The sequence below is a fragment of the Callorhinus ursinus genome, unplaced genomic scaffold (genome assembly GCF_003265705.2).
Source record: "Callorhinus ursinus isolate GAN/ISIS: 27379988/994484 unplaced genomic scaffold, GSC_fseal_2.0 scaffold24, whole genome shotgun sequence".
NCBI classification, from domain to species: domain Eukaryota; kingdom Metazoa; phylum Chordata; class Mammalia; order Carnivora; family Otariidae; genus Callorhinus; species Callorhinus ursinus.
In genome coordinates this window covers 10402435-10424918 of record NW_027397086.1, presented here as the reverse complement: position 1 = coordinate 10424918, position 22484 = coordinate 10402435, and the positions used below count along the sequence as shown (strand labels likewise).

The window sequence follows — 22484 nt, the reverse complement described above, 5'->3', positions numbered from 1 at the left end:
TTTCCTCCTGATAAGGTCTTCTTCTCAGCCCTCTGCCTTCCTACGTCATAACTTAGAAGGCTCATCTCAGTTCCCACCTCCTCTGGAAAGCCTTTTTCCTTATTACTTCAGTTTATTCTTTTCCCGCTCTAAACTATTTGACTTAGAAATTCAGCGTATATTTATAAACTGTTTTGTATTGGCTTCTAGTAGTTTTGTGCCCTTTAGTCTAGCATAGATTATAGGCTTCCACACAGAGCAAAAGCAATATTGTTTTACTCCAAAATTTTTGCTCCTCTTTGTGAGTCACCAATTCTATAATATACAATTTATGTAATTATATAATATATAATCTAACATACCCCAAACTCTAGTTCCAAGTTGCAAATGTTTCAATCCCAACACTTTTACTTACTGGTTATTACATCATAAGTTAGGCAATTTATCTAACTTCCAATTTTTTTTTCCTGTGCAAATGAGAATTATAATAATAGTGCCTAGCTGATACAGCTGCTATAGGGATTAAATCAACTGCTACATGCAAAGGGTTTAGGATAGTGCCTACCACGTGTTCGATTAACTTTAACTATTATTATTATTATTATTATTATTAAATATAGATTGTCGGGGCGCCTGGGTGGCTCAGTTGGTTAGGCGTCCAACTCTTGATTTTGGCTCAGGTCATAATCTCAGTTTGTGAGATCAAGCTCTGCGTCAGGCTCCGAGCTGGGTGTGGAGCCTATTTAAGATTCTCTCTCTTCCTCTCCCTCTGCCCCTCCCCACTCATTCTCTCTCTCTCCCTCCCTCTTAAAAAACAAAGAAAGAAAATATAGATTGTCCAATTTTAAGAGGTTTAATATGTTTGTGCAAATGGAGGAAAAGAATTTAAATTTTTTTCCTGTTAGAATGAACAATTTCTTCTTTAGCCTATCAACAAAAACAAATACCCCAATCCTTCCTCATGCACAACAGAGGTGGATTTAATCCTCCTCTTTGGTGAGTTACCAATTCTATTCCTCATATTTAAAAAAAAAAATAGATTCATCCTCTAGGAAGTTATTGAGCTGAATCTATGTGCCAGTCACAATGTAAGTGGACATACACACACACAATTTAAGTCTCACAAAAATCCTTCATGCCACATATATTATTTTACATATGAAAACACTGAGGCTTAGAGAGGTCAGATATCTTCATGAAGGTCATACAGTTAGTAAGTGGCTAAACTAAGAATAGAATCAAAGTCACTAATTTCAGAACTCATTTCCTTTCTACTACACATACACTGCTTGCCTACAATTTCCTTTTTCCTTAACTCATATATAATTTATAGCAGAGCAGAACACAGAGGTGTTTCCTCATAGTTCACCCATATGTTCTTGCCAAAGTACATAGTCCTGCAACTTCCCATTTCTGTTCTGGTCTTGTGTCAATTTAACTTCCTTTCTGGTAGCGAGAAATGCAGTGTTTACAGCTGGATTTAAAGCTCCCGAACCTTCCTTCTAAAGACTTTCTTTGAGTCCAGGTTTTTAAAGGATTTCAGTGATGTGCTGTTTGTTCTGACAAATTGCCTGACATTCTGAAATAACACTGTTAAAATTTTTTAAATTAAATATTACTCTGCAGCAACCCATAGAAAAGGATTATGCATTTATCTCAAAAAAATTAATATACCTATCTTTGGGGCCACAGACAATCAAGAAATAGGGCAAATAAAACAAAGCTTGGCGGGAGCAAGGAGGAAGGTTTATTGGAAGAGAGGTCAAGAAACTGAAAGGCCAAACCATTGAGATCATCTACAGATATGAAATCATCCAGGATTTTGACAGATGTCATGGTGGAGAGACAACAGTGAGCTGTGTATAAGAAATCAGGGGTAGTGCCTGGTAGGGGAACAGCAACACGGAGGTAGAACAGCATGCTCTGCTGCTATGAGCTTCGGAGGCAACGTTTTTAGAAAGGGAGAAGGGAGAGAACTCTGCAAGTGGCAATCACGAACAAGGAAGATTATCTATTCCAGCTCCAGGTCCAGAGATAAGAGGAACAAGAGAGAGAGAAAACAGATATCACTTTTAAGGGCGGCAGGGGAAGCAAGGTCCTTCCAGATGTCAATTAGAAGATGATGGTAAAGGATGTGAGAAATCAACATACTTTGACTATATGCAGATATTATAAAATTACATGTTACTTATCAAAAAAAAGACCTACTAAGGATAATAGAACCCATCAGGTATGCAGAGAAAACAGTCCATATAGATCAAGCAATAGTAATCATCATCATCATCGTCATCATAATACAGGTATCTTCTCCCTCCTGCTTAACATCAATCATCCATTACTGGATGATTGGATCCAGTATATTCTACATGAAATGCCAACAAAGAACCTATTTTCCAATATTTCAAGTGAAAATAATTATAATTCATTACATATCAACCCAAAACTACTAACCACCTTTCTAGACTGTAACTAAAACACAGTAAAGCACCTATAAATAAGTACCAAAGTCCCATGTTAGGATGTAAAATGCTTACAACATCCCTTCCTGATCCAAAGCAATTTCCATGGTTGTTGCCAGGGGCTTTATATGCAGTAACATGCTGCACATCCTCTTTGTTGACATGTGGTACAATTTACAGATTGTTTACATGGGATTCTGACATTATACCGATTTTATCTGGAATTTAACACAAGACTTCCCACATGTTACTTTGTTTAAAACGTTGTATACGGCATTATTGAGTTTCCAGGATATAAATACAAATTTTTCTTAAAGAACCATCAGCCAAAACACACTGAATTGAGAGATAAGAACATTCTAGGATATTTGGGTGTTAAATACCAAGAGCGTTTCTACTAGGAAAAACAACTGTGTAATTATGAAGTCATTCTGTTTCACGGAATAAGCACTTGCTTATTACATTTGTTCAACTGGATTGAATGGTAGCTTTAGTGTGTAAGCTTACACAAGTTAACTATACCCCCTAAACATCAAAATTCTCATATTCAAAGTGGGAAAATAACAGTGCTCTCCTCAAGGGAGTTTTTTGAAAATTAAATGAGATACTGAACATAAGTGACCTAGCATACAGTACATGCTCAAAAAATGGTTTCTAGTATTATTTTTACTGTATATCTAGAAAGTATAGATTGTAAAAATTTACAAATGCATTTTCTTGTTTGATCTTTAAGACAAAACAACTTTATACAGGAGAGAAACAGGACATGGATTATTATCACCACTTCACAGATTAAAAGATAAATGCTTAAAAAAAGTAAAGTGACTTTCCCAAAGCTACGTGGTTACCTGGCAATATCTACCAGGATTGGAACCCTAAACCAGGGGTTGGCAAACTTTTTCTTAAAGAGACAGACAGTAAATATTTTAGGTTTGCAGGCCACACAGTCTCTGTTGCAACGAGTCAGCTCTGCCACAGCAGTGCAAAAGCAGTCACAGATGATACGTAAACAAGTGAGTGCACCTGTGTCCCAGGACACTTTATTTACAAAAGCAGGCAGCGGACTGGATTTGGTTCATGACTGTAGTTTACAGACCCCCACCCTGGATCTTTGAGTTACTAGTCCAATACACTTTTCCACTACTCTCTAGTTACGACCTATTTTCAGAACAGTGTTTAGCCCATGTCACTTAATGGCACTAACTGTCCGGCGGGGGGGTGGGGAGGGAGAATCAGAAATAATTTATAGGGCCACCTGGGTGGCTCAGTAGCTTAAAGATCCGACTATTGGTTTCAGCTCAGTCACAATCTCATGGGTCTTGGGATCGATGGAGCCCCTTCTCGGGCTCTGTGCTCAGCAGAGAGTCTGCTTAAAGATTCTTTCCCTCTGCCGCTCCCCCCACTCACATGCCACCTCTCTCTCTCTCTGTGTCTCTAAATTAAATAAATAAATCTTTTTTAAAAAAGAAATAATTTGTAAAAGATCGATGGAAACAGTAAGATACTACATGAATTTTAGAATTACTGTTTTCCCTCCTCTCCAGCTTTTAAAACTCTCTCTCAATGCTCCCCTTATTTCTTTCTCCTCTAACAAAGCCGTTTGGCCTAGAAGTAAACACTGTTTTATCTCTCCAAAGTGCTCAGGGAATAATTTTTTTGCAGAATCTCATTCTAAAGGAAGTAGTAGTCATGCCATTGGATATTAGAATGAACAAACTTATCCAAATCTCATCTTTTAAAATGGTAAGAAAGTTGAACCTCCTAAGGATGACTTGTGCGGGCATGTTTTTAGGGAGCAAAAGGAGCAATGATAAGTAACTACTATATTCTCAACCTCAAATAATAGAATGATTATCAGTTTTCTCCTTATAGAAGCTGCATGACATGGTGATAGGGACACTGGGCTTGGAATCCTAACTGAGAATTCTTTCTCCGCCACTTAGTATCCCTGTGATTTAAAAACCCACATAAAAAGAGTTTCAAAGATTAAAACAAATAACTATTTTAAAATACCAACCATCATAAGCATTGATTATTGTTGCACTTGAAATTATAAACTTCTCTTTCTTTTTTAAGATTTTATTTATTTGAGAGAGAGCAAGAGCTAGAGAGGGAGAGAGCATGAGCAGCGGGGAAGGGCAGAGGGAGAGGGAGAAGCAGACTCCCCACTGAGCAGGGAGCCCGATGCAGGACTCCATCCCAGGACCCAGGGATCATGACCTGAGCCAAGGCAGACACTTAACCGATTGAGCCACCTAGATGCCCGAAATTATAAACTTGTTAATCCAGTTCACATCCATATTTTTAATAGAGGTATAATATGACACAATATTGCATATTATGTGTACAGTATGATTTATAAAGCATCCAAGATAACTGACGGCTGTGTTTAAAGAAACTTCTACCAAGGAGCTAAGAGTTCTTTAAAACTATTTCCTCATTTAAGCCAACAGTATTCCTTTGAAATTAAAACAACCCAGAATGTATTGTGTGATGTGGCTAGGCATTTTACGCGTATCTATCTATTTAACCTTCACAACAACTTTGAGAAGAAACTGAGGCTCAGAAAAATGAAGTAACTTGCTGAAAGCACAAAGCTCCTAAGTGGAAACAGATCTTGGATCTATACCCAGGTTAGGCTGATTGTAAAGCTTATGTTCTTTTCATTACATAACACTGTCTCTTCAGCTTTTTGATTTGGGTTTCACAAAAAGCTAGGTGCCTCATACAAGGTCAAAGAATAATTACTTTCAATGTAATAGAAGGCATATCCTCAGATGGTGGGATACTGTTCTACTACATTAAGTTGCCTCCAAATAACATAATATTTTAAAGGTCATTTCCAGATAATTCCTACTTAGTCAAGTTTTGGTCCCCCAAAATGTGCTGGTGAAACCAGTCTTTTCCCCACTAGTTAGAGAAATTAGGATATTATCAACTTTAAGCCTTAGATGTGCAAAGAAACAGTTCTGGCATTTGGATAAGAGAAAAAATAAAGCAAAGAGTAAGTTTCCTGAAAATGTGAATAAACATAATAAGAACGTTTCCACTGGAAATGCCAGGAAGTTATCACTTCCAGAAAGGAGACTGCTTTCTCAATAATTTTTTTCCGAGAAATTATCACAAAGCAAAATTGGTGACCCAGGTCCTTTTGAAGAACTAGATCAGTAAATTAGATGCTTTTTAATTTTGATATTAAATATACAAAGTGAGAAAATAAAAGTATATGAAATATTTTATAAATCTATGCCCCCTCTTCCCCCTTTATTTAAAACACTCTGGTCCTTGAGAGCAAGAGCCTTTTCTTTTTCTTGATAAAATAGCACCACCTCCACCCACTGCTGCTTACCTGCTGCAGAGCACGCTGAGGGCTCCATGTGGACTACAGTCACACGGCAGACAGAGCCCAGAAGTGTGATTCAGGTAAAAGCTGTCCCTGCAGGTGTCACAGCGGAGCCCTTGATAAGGTGGCCAACACTCACACTGCCCTGTGGTCTGGTTGCAGTGATTCACGTCCAGGCTTCCCACCACAGAGCAGTTACATGCATCATCTATAAACGAAAGAAGGGAAGAGACATTAGTAACTAAGATTTAATGCTTTCTTAATAAAATGAATGCTATTTTATTTTTCCTAATAAATGTTCATAATGATTTTGTAAGGATGGGAAAAAGAATGAATTCTGGTTCAAATTCACCTGCTGACCCATTTATTTAAGATGGGAAATATAGGCAGTCAAGTATGTAAAACTATACATCACTCATAATTATAAAGCTAACATTCTCAGTGTCCTTGCCAGTACTCCTTATCTTCTAGCCCTTCTACCCTACACTCTAATATGGGAGGGGGGGGACCCTGTATACTACTCAGTTTTGCTGGACTAGAGACCTCAAAGGCCTAGGCTTACCCACATGGCACTGAGAGCACATGCTGGAAATGGCAACATGTTAAATAATGAAGAGTCTCACTGTACAGCAGCAAAAGCCTAAGACTCAAATGGTTTACTGTGGTCACTTATACAGGTCAGCCAAAATTGTGCTGGAGCTGGAATGATAAGCTAATATGTTCTTCCCAGGAACGAATTCATGGAGAGTTGAAACTTTAAGGTAAGGAAAGATGAACAATAAATCCTAGATGAGAAAGTGGCCACAGTCATCCTGATCAGTGGGCTAAAACCAATCACAGTTTGAATCCCTTTCCTAAGTTTTAAGATTTAGAAAATAAACTTTCCTTTAGCTACATTTCAAAGAGTTCTTTGGATGAAAATATTTAGAAGTCCTTGGCTTTAGCCTTTAAATGCAGATGTATTTAAAGGTCAGCTCGAATTTGGTTTTTGCTATTGTTTACACTCATTTTATCAAGAAAGTATTTTCAACAATGGTTTGACACAATACCAACACAGGACCTTGTGAGCATTTAAAAAAACAAGTAAAGTCAACTGCAGATGAAGTAAAACCTTGTACACAGTTTAGAAATAGCCCCAATTCCAAAATAGCTACAAACCTAGGTTTAACAAGTCCCTCCAGAATCTAGTACAAATTAAACTTCTGAGTAGGTAAGGCACTATATGAAATGACATTTTACATTTATAAAAATTTAGCTTGGAAAAAATAATTTTAATGTCATTTTTGATGATTTTTTAAAAGTTACTGAATAACTGCAAATCCAGGGTCTTAAATAGAATGTTATAAAGGCATATGCTTCTCTAGTCTGGAAAAGGAAATTAAAATTCCTAATGTCATCACAAGCTGCTTATTCACACAAGTCAAAGCAAAGGATTCCATAGAGAAATTCCCACTTGGCTGCGCCCATACCAATCCATACCTCCCACACTTCTTCAGTTCCTAATCTTTGGGGTCAGCTTATCTCCCTGATCTTTCCAGCTATTCTAATTTGTAAATAGATCAAATGAATGAATATACATATATTGGTGAGTGATTTATTTTATGCATAATTCAAGCATGTGTGGTAAATTAGTTACAAATCTCAGAGAAGAATTCAAGATTTCTTCATTCACCAAACTTAGGAAAGGTATCAGCTTCCCATCTCAGTCAACTTATTTTTACTAGGCTATGTAAGCATGACATCTCTTTGACAGAGTTACTTGTTTTCACATTATTTGTAGTGTTTGGGGTGTGTGTGTGTGTGTGTGTGTGTGTTTGTGGTTTTTGTAAATAAGGAAGCCATGTTTAGTGGTCTGAAAAGTTGCCAATGACAACTTCATGGTAAGACCTACACTCCACCAAAAATGACCAGAATGCTTAAAATAATATTTTTCTTCCAAATCTGGCAGAATTTCAACATACATCCAATTCCTCCTGCTGGACCAATTTCATCACAAGTTAAACTAACCAAATTATGCTGGTGTGGACAGAACTAGCTCAAGAAAATGAACAGATTAAGAAAAAATTCTAAGGCAGAATTTTATTCTATTATTTCCTTACAAATGTACTTCCATCTGAAACCTGAATCAGTATTCCCAATCAATGAGATAAGTATTTTTTTTTTAAATAACTTAATTAGTGGCGCCTGGGTGGCTCAGTCGTTAAGCGTCTGCCTTCGGCTCAGGTCATGATCCCAGGACCCTGGGATCAAGCCCCGCATCGGGCTCCCTGCTCAGCCAGGAGCCTGCTTCTCCTTCTCCCACTCCCCCTGCTTGTGTTCCCTCGCTAGCTGTCTCTCTCTGTGTGTCAAATAAATAAATAAAATCTTTTAAAAAAATAAAATAACATAACCTAAAAACTTTGAGGAAAAACTGTTTTTTTCCAATAAAGTTCTAACGGATAAACTTCAGTACAAATCAAGTTCATTAGCTATTTATTACTTCTCTAGAGCCAAGTCAATCTCTTCCATATCCTCTGAACATATTCTTTTTAGTCTCATCTTTGAACCTTTGCTCATTTTGTCCTCCTTGAAATGCTCTCTACTCTCCACGTATTCAAACCTATTCCCTATTTCAAGAATCAGCTGAAACTTACTCCTCCACAAACTCTAATTCTATTACCCCTCGTATGAATCTGTAACAACATCTATTACCTATAACTCTCATATGCCAGTAAGTTGAAGAGGCAGGAAAGTGAACCAGTTATGAATACAGACTATACAGGCAGACGGCTATGGGTTGAAATCCAGCTCTCTCATTACTAACTTTATGACTTTAGAGAAGTTAACTACCCTCATTGTGCCTTCATTTTCTTGTCTGTAAACAGGGCATAATACAGTACCAATTACCCTCAACCCAAACACTGAAGCTGGAGGTAGTTTGGAGTACTGTGAGAAGTAGAGCTGGAAGAAAGAGACACCAGATAAAATAACACAACAACAATTCAGATGTCAGATTCATAGGCCACAGCTTTGTTATACTCTGTGGACAAGAAAGCCTGGGATTGGGTTTATTACCATGGCAGTTTTTGACAATGTTTAGGAAACAGAATTAGTGTCCCGACATTCAGAAATCCAAGTTGTAGGTTATCTAGGAAGAAAATAAGAGGTATAATATGTATTCTGGGCTTCATATATTACCAATATGGGTGCCTACAAATACAATGATGAAAACAGAAGGGTTAAGGATGTGGTTTTAGGGAGGATGAAAAGAGCATTTATTGATTATATGCCCCTTGTATTAACCATCCTAGTAGTAGTGGAATATATGGCAAATATTTCAGCAAGAGCAGCAACCCTCGTGCTAAGAAGGGGGTTGATTTATGAAGACAAAATGTACTATCACATTAACATTCCTCTCCAAATTAACCAAAGGAAAGGAAGTTAAAGCAAAGCATACAAAATGCCAGGGAACACATGCATCTTTTCTGTTTGGAGCTCAGAATCTGAGGCCCTATCCCAGTGACTGACTTCAAATGAAATGACCCAACTTAAATGAATAGTATGAACAACAGTAATAAATGTAAAGCACTATGAATATCCAATAAATTGTGTTAGGATAATTTGTTAGCTTGTAAATAGAGTAAAAACTCAGAGCCTTCACAGTTCTTGACATTCATATAGAACCAAACAGGAGTTAATGCAGAAACAATGCAATTTACTAGCAGGCTGGCAATATGAAGAAGAAGAAAGGAATTTCAGTTGATAGAAGGAGTAGGAAGGATCTATAGCCAAGAAAAGAGACAAAGTGCTGACTTTTTAATGAGGTAGAATCTTAGCAAAGCAGCACAAAGGAGTCAGGGACACGACTGATGGTAAGTCACAAGTATGGATGTTAATGGGAATGAAACAATACGAAGAGGACACAAAAAACTAATCACGGACAAGTCTGAATGAAATGCCAAAAATCTCATGTGGCTGCCTAAGAGTACATACGAAGTAAATTCTCCATCATTTGAGCTGTGGATTTTCTTTCAATGCCCTGTGATTCTTGGGAAAGCTCTATAGAGAAATAATTAGAGAAAAGTAACATAAATGTTAGCAAAGAGACAGCAATCTTTAGCAATATTTTTTATTTTTGTTTGACTTCTGAAGAGCAATGAAATACTATGAAGAGCAATGAATTGAACCCTAAGGAAGAATAAGAAACTAAAATCTGGTGCCAGACTATTTGAAAATAGAAATATAAAGGCCCAGAGAAGAGACAATAACTTGGCATTTTTCTCTGAGAACTTGAACGTACGTGATGATTTTATAGTAAAACTATCCAAAATAATCATCACATTTAAATCAAATACTGAACTTTTTCAAACAATCCTTACCAAGGGCCAGGAGATGAACAATCTCAGCAATAAAAAATAAATATAGAGTAACTTTGTTTAGAAGTCCCATAAGCTCCCCACTCGCTTTGTGCACAAACACTTATACTGGTAAGAGATCGTCTCCCTGCACATACTAAAGATCTTTTCTCATACACCTGGAAGTCTTCTTTCTGCATCCAGCTTTTAACAACCTCATGTCACTGCGCAGTAAAAAGTCCATCATATCTTCTAGAGAATTGTAATTGTGTTTTGGTATCTGCAGCTACTTTGATGGTAGTTTTTAGAAAAATATTAATTGTGATACTATGTCCCAATTAATGTGTCCTCTGTCTCTCTGTCTCTTTTTGAAGTCCTTTCTGAGTGTTGTAATTAACTATGATGTCTGGAAACTCAAGCAATTTGGTACAATAGTGTGTTAGCCTTTTGAAGATAAAAAAGAACTGTAAAAGCAGTAAATGAAAGACCTGAATGAGGAAATGAAAAAAATTTTGTCCCCAGTCAATTCATGATGCAAATGTCATAGAACAAAAAAAATGTTAATTGATAAGAACACTGTTGCTGAACTAAATTGATTACAAAACAAGTATTGCATTTATGCATGGAGACTGGGAAAATACTTGTAAATATAACTAACACAGAGCACTCACAGGAATCTGATTCAGGAATATAGCCTGAAATCCTACCTATATAGCCTCTTGCAAAATTGTGGAAACACCTTTGCAAAACTCTATTTCCAACTCCTTTTCATTCCTTCGACAATGATTTCACTCTTGCTTCCAATATCTTCAGATATTGAAAGAATAAAAAAATTATCTATTAAGAACATTTTTTAAAAACTGCTCTAGGCTATTCCAAAACTTTTCATTCTTCCCCATATTCAGAAGACATACAAAATGTACTATAATATTTTCTTATGTGTCTTCTGTTCAATGTCAAAGTAGCAAAAGCTAGAAGACATGTATTTAAAATGTATCAAGGCTCAGCACTTAATCTCATAACCAAAATTTAAAACATTAATAGAACTGAATACCATATGAGTAAATTTTATTGGATGTAAATTTTAAAAAAACAATTTTTTTTAAAGCAATGAGGTTTTACTAGATTCTGTTTTTTTTTTTTTTTTTTGGACTGCGTTCTTAGATTTTGCAAGAAGGAAGCCTTGGTGTCTCACAAGCAACTACGTTAGCTGGATTGTGACACTAAAGTCACATGGGACCCAACTAATAATTGAAGTCTCTTGCAAAGCTAATGTTACAATTAAGATAGCAAGAATTGATGAATGCTTCAATTGATTACTGCACAAAAAGCTGTGGAACATTTTAGGGTTTAAAATGCTCTTTAACTGGGGCACCTGGGTGGCTCAGTCAGTTAAGCATCTGACTCTCAATTTCGGCTCAAGTTGTGATCTCAGGGTCGTGAGACTGAGCCCAGCATTAGGATCTGCACTGAGCTCCAGTGAAGACTGAATTCTCTCCCTCCCTTTCTGTCTATCCCTTCCTTCCACCCCCACCCCAGTTCCCACACATGCATGTGCTCTTCATCTCTCTTAAAAAAATAAATAAATAATAAAAGAAAGAAAGAAAATGTTATTTAACTAAAAGAAGTAGAATCTTTTTCCTTTGGCTCCAACTTAAGTCTTTGGCTTATAATTGCTCTTGTGTAAAACGAAGGAGAAGAGGAAAAAATAAGATAAAGATGTACAGGATTCCCATCCCTTTTTCATACACAACTGTTTCCTTTCCTTTGAGATTCATCATTAAAAACCCTACTCTATTTAAACAAATTCCAGGGAAATACCTGTAAGTATAATGACTTTGAATCTACCCAGTCTCTCTTTTCCACAAACCTAGGATAATATCTACAAAAATAACATCTGTCCTGATTTTCAAATTGAAAAGAAAGAGAAAAATAGTTGTCAAAATCAAAAGTAGGAATACTTAATTCAAACCTCGCCTATAAATCAAAAGAATACAAAACAACAACAACAAATAATAATATTGTCTTGACTACAGGCCTGATTTCCTAAGTATACTTAGGAAATATTAAGTTTATTTATTTCAAAATGTACTTTTTATCAGGCTCATATTCCATCTTTGTAGGTTTAGAGTAAAGGAATCTTGGAAAGGACTCATTCTAGAGAAAAGGAATTATCAACAGAATTTTTATTTTTATAAAAGATCTTACTCTAGCATAACACTGATACTCAAGTTACATTTCACATTTATGTTATGCCAGGGTAGGGTTACAAATCTTTGCAAAACTGAGAAACTCGGTATTAAAGCTGATGAGTTTCTTGCATTAAACCAGATCTCACAGAAATGTGGAAAGTTTTAAAGCCACTACTTTTAAAGAAAAGCTTTAAGCTTTACCTTTTAAAATAAAAATGTATCCATTAAAATTCCCAGTCATAATTCACTGTCACAAAACATTTCTTCTACTTTATGGTAGACACATGGGGGAAAAGTGGGTAACAACGACACAGGTTTTATAGAAAATTTTCTGCCTCACACTTAAGGACCATGTTGTTAGTGCTTGGCCCTGGCTCACTGCCAGCATTCCACAATTCAAAGACAATTCATCTGATTAATGAGACAAAATGACAAGTTCTGGGAAAGGTTGTAACAACCAGCTTTCACTACTACTATATCTAATAACCAAGATGATATGACTGGTTATTGACATGTATATCCAACATCACACTAAAAACTTCACATGTACACATCCCTCAGTCCTCACCACAATCCTGTGAGGTAGGTGCCTTGAAGGAACATAAGTCTGAGAGAAATGAAAGTCACACAACCAACCAGTACTGGAGAACAGATTGCAACCCAAACTGAAGAACTCCCAAAATCCATGTCTTTTCACTATGAGAAACTTCTGACTATCAAAACAAGTACAAAAAAACACTAGACAGACCCAGGACACCTTACAACCAGAATTTGCTGCTAATTAACCAGATCTGTGACCTTCAATAAGTCTAACTACTCTGAGTTTCAATGTCTCTGATCTATAAACTATGGGTAATTCTTGTCATCTATCCATATGAAATACCTAGGGATAAAGCTAACATAATATATACACGATCTTTATGCTAAAAACTATAAGACACTGAAAAAAAAACACAAAAAAAGACCTAAATAAATGGAGAGACACAGCATAACAATTAAATCTATAGATTAAGTGAACCCCAGTCAAAATCCCATCAGGACTTTTTGGTAGGTATTCATAAACTGACTCTAAAATAAATTTTAAAAAGTAAAGAAACGTGAAGAGCCAAAGAAGAATAAAGTTGGAAGACTTTCAATAACTCATTTCAAGACTTACTTTAAAGCTATAATAATCAAGACAATGTGTTATTGGTGAAAGAAAAGACACAAAGGTCAATGGAACAAAACAGCCCAGGAATAGACCTGCATAAATATCATCAACTAATTTTTGACAAGGTGCAAAAGAAATTCAAGGGGAAAGGATCATTTTTTCAATAAGTGGTGTTGGAACAGTTGGGTGTCCCTATGCAAAAAGCTGAACTTTGACCTAACCTCACACCTTGTTCAAAAATTAACTCAAAATAGATCATAGCCCCAAATGTAAAATGTAAAACTACAATACCTCTAGAAGAAAACATAGAAGAAAATGTGATTGACCCCGGAGTGGGCAAAGAACTTTTAGATACAACACCAAAAGCAAAATCCATAAAAGGAAAATTTATAAGTTGGACTTCATTAAAATTTAAAACTTTTGCTCTTTATAAAACTACTAAAAGAATGAAAACACAGTCACCAAGTGGGAGAATATTTGCAAATCACATTTCTGTCAAAGGACTTGTGTCAAGAATACACAAAGAACTCTCAAAACTTAACAATAAAAAAACCACTTTTAAAATGGGGAAAAGGTCTGAACAGATACTTCACCAAAGGTGTATGTATAACAAATAAACACTTGGAAAGATGCTCAACATCTTTTATTAGGAAAATGCAAATTGAAACCACAATGACATACAAGTACATACTTAATAGAATGACTAAATTTTAAAAAACTGGCAGTACCCAGTGCTGATAACAGTGCTGAGCAACTAGAACTCTTCCATGTTATTAATAGGAATGCTTAGAAAACAATCTGGCCATTTCTTATAAACTTAAATTTATACCTACTATATAACCTAGCAACTTTAATCCTAGGTATTTACCCAAGAGAAAGGCAAACTTATGTTCACAGGTAAGCATCAGTGAATGTTTATAGCAGTTTTATTCATAATCACTAAAAACTGAAAATTACCTAAATGTCGACTGTTGAATCATTAAAAAAACTGTGGTCCTTTTTATGTGGTATGCTAATATATTTTTTCACATCAGAATCTGTTTCTGATTTATTAACTTGATCTATTCTTTTACCAGTATACTAAAAAAAAAAAGTTTTAATAATGGCAGCTTTATAACATGTTTCACTAATGGATTACCTTTCTTTACACTTTCTTTTAGTTGTTGATAGTTGAACTCTACAGCCACATTTCCTCCAGAAAAGATCCTATTGTAGTTTTCCCATTAATTCCACTTATTCTAAAAGTTAGTGTATCAGGAACTGGTAGCTTTATAATATTCCATTTTTCTACCTGTGAGCACAGGTATGCCTCTCCATTTATTCAGTCTTCCTCTCTCTCAGCAAAATTTCATAATTTAAAAATATATTTATATGAGTTTATACATATCTTGATGAAATTATTCCTAAACTTTGTATCATTTGTGGCAGTAGTAATTAGTGTGATTTTTTCCCCATTAATTCCTCTAATTAGTATTAGCTAGAAATACTTATTAACTTCATTTTCTTTGGAGATATATATATAGTCATTTTGAAGAATTCTCATTATTTCTAATGTTTTTTGCCTTGATTCTTTTGAGTAAGACTTCTATTTTAAATTACACGGAGGCCTTCCACTGAAGGTCATATCTTCCCTGGCTATCAATAGATAAAATTCTGAGTTTCCTCAACCACGACAGTTTGTTGGTAAAATAGAGCAAAGCATTTCACACAACTGATTATTTCATCCCTAGGTCAGCCTTATTCATTGTAATAAATGTAATTACCACTTACTATTACCTACAATGTCTCAGCCTTTATTAGTCACACATTTCACTTGAATGAACACTTTGCTTCACAACAACCTTGCAAGGGGTGTTTATAAATAGGGAAATCAGAACTTAGAGAAGTGAAGTCACTGCTCAAGACCACAGAGTTACTGTACGTGGTGAGACAGTGTTCAGACCCAGGTTTCTCTTACTCTAATGCTCTTCCTCATTCCACTTCACCACAGAGCTTTCTTCCTTTAAAAAAGGGAAGGAGGGAAGGGGAAAAACAAGAAAAAGAAATCAAAATTCTACCTACTGCTGTTAAATACAGTTGGGTGGGTTTTGTTGTTTTTTTTTTTCAGTCTATTTTCTTTGTAAGCAGGTGACATCAAGTCAGATGATTAGCAAACAGTAGGACGGGGGGAAACAGCTGCTCAAGCTACAAAAATAATTCTCAACGGGAGACTTAGAACACCTTGCATTTGCTTTTGGTCCCTGAGTCTTAATATATTGTTCAGAGCCAAAAACACACACTCATAATTTAATATTTGGGACCAATTATTTTATTTAAATACAGTCTCATAGCTAAAATAATACTGCTAATTAGTATCTCCAGTATCTCTCTAAATTCTGGATACAGACTATGCTGAACAAAACTGCTACCTGAACATAGGCCAAAAAAAGTTTTCTGTGCCACCATTTTCCTATTTGCTTGCATTTTTCAAGACTTCTTTTCAAAAACCAGTTTTGCCATTTTGTAAAAGTTATTGCTTACTTTTTGGAAGGACATTTTTTTCTTTCTGGCTATTACCAAATTGAGAATGTACTGCAAGAATTGACTAAATACCACCTACATGGCTTGAAAGAATAGCTAGTCTATCAAACTTTGAATTTATATGAACTTCTTTATTTACAAAACGTTCACAATATCCTTCAGTTTAAGGGAAGGTGGGAAGGAGGAAGGAGCAAATACAGAAATTGAATCTGTGCAACTTAAAATCTGGCTCCAGGCTATAAGAGAAAGAGAGCAGTCTATGAGGTCAAGGGACCTAGATTCAAATACTGAAACCATTGTTTATGATTTTAAAACTCATGCCCTCTTTGTAAAGATTTTTTTATAAAATTGCGATAATGATACCTAACTTATGAGGATGTTCTAAGAATTACAGGAGACAAGGCAAAGAAAACACCTAGGATAGGGCCTTCTCTTTCCCCACCCTACATTTTTATTATAAGCAATCTTTTTAGCAAAGTAGCATCCTTAGATGTTACTACAGATTGCAAGAATTGAGAACAGGGACCATCAGAGATCTCTGAATGCACTCAAATTACCCTAAATAATGTCATTAATGCCTTAATTTTGTAGCAATAGAACAGAAAGGCTAAGAAAAAGAGGAGAGCTTCAATTTCAAGTGCTGCCAATAGCTTCTGAGGTTGGGATTAGATTTGCCTTAGTGTGTCTATTTACAGAGCACAGCTGAGCAACTTAAAGGCTAGCACTATTTGCTCATTGTAATACCTAGAAAATTAGTTTGGGGAAAGGAGTGCAGAGAGAGCAAAAGAAAAGGTCAACTTAAAAATAATGTCCTAACTGGGGCACTTGGGTGGTTCAGTCATTAAGCGTCTGCCTTCGGCTCAGGTCATGATCCCGGGATCCTGGGATCGAGCTCCACATCGGGCTCCCTGCTCAGCCAGGAGCCTGCTTCTCCCTCTCCCACTCCCCCCGCTTCTGTTCCCTCTCTCACTGTGTCTCTCTTTGTCAAATAAATAAATAAAATCTTTAAAAAAAAAAATACCGTCCTGCATGCCTGGGTGGCTCAGTTGGTTGAGTGACTGCCTTCGGCTCAGGTCATGATCCTGGAGTCCCGGGATTGAGTCCCGCATCGGGCTCCCTGCTCGGCGGGGAGTCTGCTTCTGCCTCTGACCCTAACCCCTCTCATGTGCTCTCTCTCATTCTCTCTCTCTCAAATAAATAAATAAAATCTTAAAAAAAAATACCGTCCTAAGGCACCCAGTGATTTAATCTAGAAATTGTTCCTAATTTCCAATAAAAGAAGGTTGGTCCCACATATTATAGTTTAACATCCATCCCAGCCAACTTTTTAAACATATTATTAAATGGATGGTTTGTGGATTATTAGGAATAAATATGTATTTGATTACAAAATTATGCCATACTATCTTGGGAAAATACATGGGGTATATAGGGACAAGTAAGTAGAGAGAAAATCTACTTACTATGGTTGCAACAAAGACTGACAGGGAGGACAAGGAGAAGAAAATACATATTAGAAAGGTATACTTGGGCACTTTATCCTGCATGGAACAATTCTCCAAATCAGTGCCACCTGCTTCAGAATCACCAGGGGAGCACAGTGAAACTCTGATTCCTGGGTCCCATCCTACACCTATTGAATAGAAATCTCGGAGGGAGGAGAGGGTCTCAGGAATATGGATTTTTTTACAAGCTTCAAAAGTGATTCTGATTTACCTAAAAAGTTTGCTACAAGCAAAAGGGAAATACGGAAAATTCTTGAGCAGAGTAATGATGTGGCCAGAGGTGGGCTTCAGAAGTAAAAACAACACCAAAACAAAAATAACAACAATAATGACAACAGTAATGATCTGCACTCCACTACTTAGTGCTTACTTATGTGTTGACTTATTCCATGCCAGGCACTGTTTTATGCACTTTATATGCATAAACATTTAAAACATTCAAAGGACCTATCTATAAGGTAGGTCAGGTGATACAGGGGATAAAAGAAGGAAATGGAGGCGCAGAGAAAGTAAGGAATTTCCCCAAAGTCAGAAGGCCACCGATGTCCAACTGAGATTAGATTACCTTTAGCAGCAGTGTGAAGAAGGGACCAGGGGGGAGAAGACTGGAGGTGGGAGATTTACTGATAATCAACTGCAGCTGTCCAACAGGAAAATCTAAAATTGGGCAGTGTCACTAGTAAAGACTGCTCTAGGAACATACAGATACCTGTCCGTATATCATACAGTGAAATTAAATCTATTTGCCTTTTAAATAAATAAACACTGCAAGGCAGAAAATATACCTGTCTGCAGTTGTCTTCAGTGCTAAAGTTTAATGGATTTGGAGTTAAGAGCCAAGTGAAATAGCTGAGCCTTGAGTTATTCCAAAGGACACTTAAAAGAAGTACTTTTTCTTTTGGAACTGGAAGTGGGCTATCTTACTTTGTATGCCCTATCTAATCCTCTTACTCCTCAAAACATGTTGACAAATTCTTCCCACTCTCCTGCCACTCTTCACTATTATCAAACACTTACACAGTATAAACATTGTTCTACACTACAAGCTGTGAAGTTCTTTGCTTTATCATCGTGACTAAGCATTTGGGTAACACTTCAGATTCAAAAATCTTAAGGGCACGAGAGAGAAGAAAGCCCTTTTCCAACTCCACAGCTCACTCCTGCTCTTGTACAGGCTGTTAGAGGAACCTAATCACACCCCTTTTACACACACACACATACACACACACACTCTCTCTCTCATTGGATATTCAAAAGAAAACTGAAATGGTCAATGCTAAAATAGATTGGGAGGACTTTTATTTTTTTAAATGAGAATTTGGAAGCACCAAGATGTTAAGTTCGCAAACAATACAAAACACAACCCTCGAACTTCCCCTAAACATTGCCAAAACACTAATGCACTAATGAAAGTTAATCTCAGAAGTACTCAGGGACCAGCGGTTAATAATAAATCGAAAAAGAAATAATGTGATTCCCTCCTCTACTCCTAAAGTAACAGTCTTGGAGAAACAAACAACATTAGCCAAAATATCTAAGAGAGACAAGCTAAGTGAAATTTACCTCCACTCTAATGGAATTTACCAATTTTCCTTCATTTCTGATTTCAGGCATCCCATTCACTACCTTCTGTACCTTTAAAAGCTTTCACCACACCATTGGCAGGATTGTAAAATGGTGCAATCACTATGGGAAGCAGTACAGAGTTTCCTACAGAAATGTTAACTACCATATGATCCAGTCATCCCACTTCTGGGTATATATCCAAAAGAATTGAAAGCGGAGCCTTGAAGACACAATTTTATCCCCTGTTCAGGGCATTATTCATAAGAGCCAACATGTGGAAGCAACCTAAAGGTCCACTGATGGATGAATGGATAAACAAAATGTGGGATATACATACAATGGAATATTATTCAGCCTAAAAAAGGGAGGGTATCCTGTCACATGTTACAACATGGATGAACCTCCAGGTCATTATATTATGTTAAATGAAATCAGCCAGTCACAAAAAAAACAAAAAACAAAAAACAAACAAACAAAAAAACTACATGATTCCACTTATATAAGGCATCTAAAATAGTCAAATCTAGAAAAACAGAGAGCAGAATGGTACTTACCAGAGATTAGGAAGTAGAAAGAAGTAGGGGGAATTCTATTTAATCGATACTGAGTTTCAAATTTGCAAAAAAGTTCTGGAGATCTGTTTCACAACAATATAAATATGCTCAACACTTACACAATGTGCAATGTGAACTGTATATTTACACAATGGTAAATTTTACATATCTTTTATTCATAGTAAAAAAATAGGTGGGGTAGAAGCTATTATCATACAGTGTGTTTGTGTGTTTTTCTTACTTCTACCAAAGGAGCTAGGAAATTTTAATTGCTGGGACTTAGGAATTTGATTGTCTGATCTACCCCGTTTTTACAGGTAACTGAAGCTAAGAGTAGTAAAGTAATTTCCCATATAAGCTTTGAAGCCAGACAGACCAGGCCACAAACATTGGCTCTACCACTTAGCTGTCAGCATGGACAACTGTGGGGATGAAACAATGTAGCACGGGGCCTGACACACAGTTCTCCTTTCCTTTCAGCAATCTGTGATAGTTTGTTCTAGAGTCAGAGCCCCATCTGGGTTGACAATGATAAATGGAATGACCGTTTGAAAAAAGGTGAATTTTTATAAAATATTTTAATTAAAAAATATGTATGTAATTTAGATCAATTACTAAGAAATGTTGAAAGTAAGCTATCTACTAAAGTAATTTTGCTTGATTTTTTAACGTTTCCCTTCCCAAAAATCTATCTAATTTTAAGGAGAGAATGATTACAGATTAAATATAGGTGGTCATGTAAAAGAGGTTATTCCTGGAACAACCAAATCTCTCATACAGTCCTGATGGAAATATAAACTTGTATAAGGTCTTCACAGAACAATGTGGCAATATCTAGAAAGATAATGATGTGCTACAACCTAATAGTGCCTAGGAACTCAGTATGTGTCCATGAATCTGCATTACCTGAGAACTTGAGAAATGCAGATTCTCAGGCCCGCCTCAGACCAACTGAATCAGAATTTACATTCTAACAATGTACTCAGGTGATTCCTATGCACATTAATTGAGGAGCACTGCCCTAGAGAAACTCTCCCATATGTGAAGAAAGACATGTGCAAGGATGTCCAGTGTAACATTATTTGAAGTACCTACCAATAAGAAAATGAATACATTGTGGTACATTCACAGAGTGGACAACTACACAACAACTCAGTCATTCAGAGTTATGTGAACCAACAAAGATAAGTCTCAAAAAAATGCTGAGTGAGAAAAGCATAAGATGCCATTGTGCAAAATTTAAAACATTGAAACAACACTATATTTGTGTGTGTATGTATGCGTGTGTGTACAAGCTTTCTCAAATGCATAGGGCCACATTCAGAATAGTGGTTACATCTGAATAGGGAAGGAAGAAAATGGGATAAAGGAGGAACACTTGAGGCTTTAATCATATCTAGCATTTTATTTAAAGATGAAAAAAAAATCCAAGGTGAATGTGGGAGAAAACTCAGATATTATAAAGCTGAGAGGTAGGTATACAAAGGGTGTTCACTTTCTCTAAGCTTTTCTGAAAGCTTGATATATTTCATAATTTTTATGAAACATAGTTTCTCCCCATTAATTAACATTTCTCAGTAATAAATATTATCCTACTCAACCTTGTACTATGGTTATTTATCTACTTGTCCTATCTAAGTTTTGGAAGAACAGGTTTTACATCTGACTTATCCCTAAATGCAACCTCACCCTTTCCCAACACACAGAGACATGGCTCTTGGGCTTCAGATACTAGGTTAGGAGATAGAGAGGTCAGATGTAAGTGGAGTGATGGTTACCTAAGGCAATAAAATGGACAAACAGAATCTTTGCCTGGACAGCCAAAACTATGGCCTCAAAATGGGACTAAATGTAAAGTCAAGAAATGAAAGAAAGAAAACAAATAGCACGGTACTGTAAGCAGGACTGCATCAGATGCATTGAAAGGGTAAAAAAGAAAAAAAATGCACATCCATGGGCATGAATTTATTCATTCACTCAGCAAACATATTATCGGCTTACCATGTGCCAAATATTGTATCAGGTGCTGGGGATACAGCAGTAAATAAAAAAGACCAAAATTCATGCCCTCATGACCTGGTATCTTACCAGGAGGGAGACATACAAACAAGTTAAATATCTAGTATGTTAAAAGGTAGTTAAATGGTAAGGAGAAAAACCAATGTAAGGAAGGGAAACATGGGAGAGGAAGAGAAACTGTAGGCATGCATATTGGGGAATACAGTTTTAGGTAGAATGGACAAAGGAAGCGTATGGTAAGTATATACATTAGTTTTCCTTTTACATGTTCTTTACACATGCTTCTGGGCAAGGTTAGGAGGTTTAAAAGGTTCAAAGCAATGTTCTGTTGAGTGAATGAATAAATAAATGAATGTGGGGCACCAGGGTGGCTCAGTCGGTTGTGTCCGACTCTTGATTTCAGCTCAGGTCATGATCTCAGGGTCATGGGATCATGCTGGGCATGGAGCCTTCTTGCGATTCTTTCTCCCCCTCTCCCTCTGTCCCTCCCCGCTGCCACTGCGCAGCCCCCACCCCCTGCCGCCTCTCTAAAAGAGAAATGAATGGTGATGGACCTTGGGGAGGGTATGTGCTATGGTGAGCGTTGTGAATTGTGTAAGACTGATGAATCACAGATCTGTACCCCTGAAACAAATAATATATTATATGAAAGAAAGAAAGAAAGAAAGAAAGAAAGAAAGAAAGAAAGAAAGAAAGAAAGAAAGAAAGAAAAAGAAAGAAAGAAAGAAAGAAAGAAAGAAAGAAAGAAAGAAAGAAAGAAAGAAAGAAAGAAAGAAAGAAAGAAAGAAAGAGGGCACCTGGGTGGCTCAGTTGGTTAAGCGACTGCATTCGGCTCAGGTCATGATCCTGGAGTCCCGGGATCG

The 22484-nt window shown here is 36.5% G+C and overlaps 1 protein-coding gene across 1 annotated transcript in view; it reads right to left on the bottom strand.

Moving 5' to 3' along the window:
• The window catches only part of MEGF9 (multiple EGF like domains 9), an 83374-nt gene that overhangs the window by 36305 nt on the left and 24585 nt on the right, over window positions 1-22484 (bottom strand). Inside the window, exon 2 of the mRNA XM_025887935.2 lies at window positions 5788-5989. Within this exon, the coding sequence (XP_025743720.1) occupies window positions 5788-5989 (202 nt within the window). The remainder of the gene's footprint in view (window positions 1-5787; window positions 5990-22484) is intronic.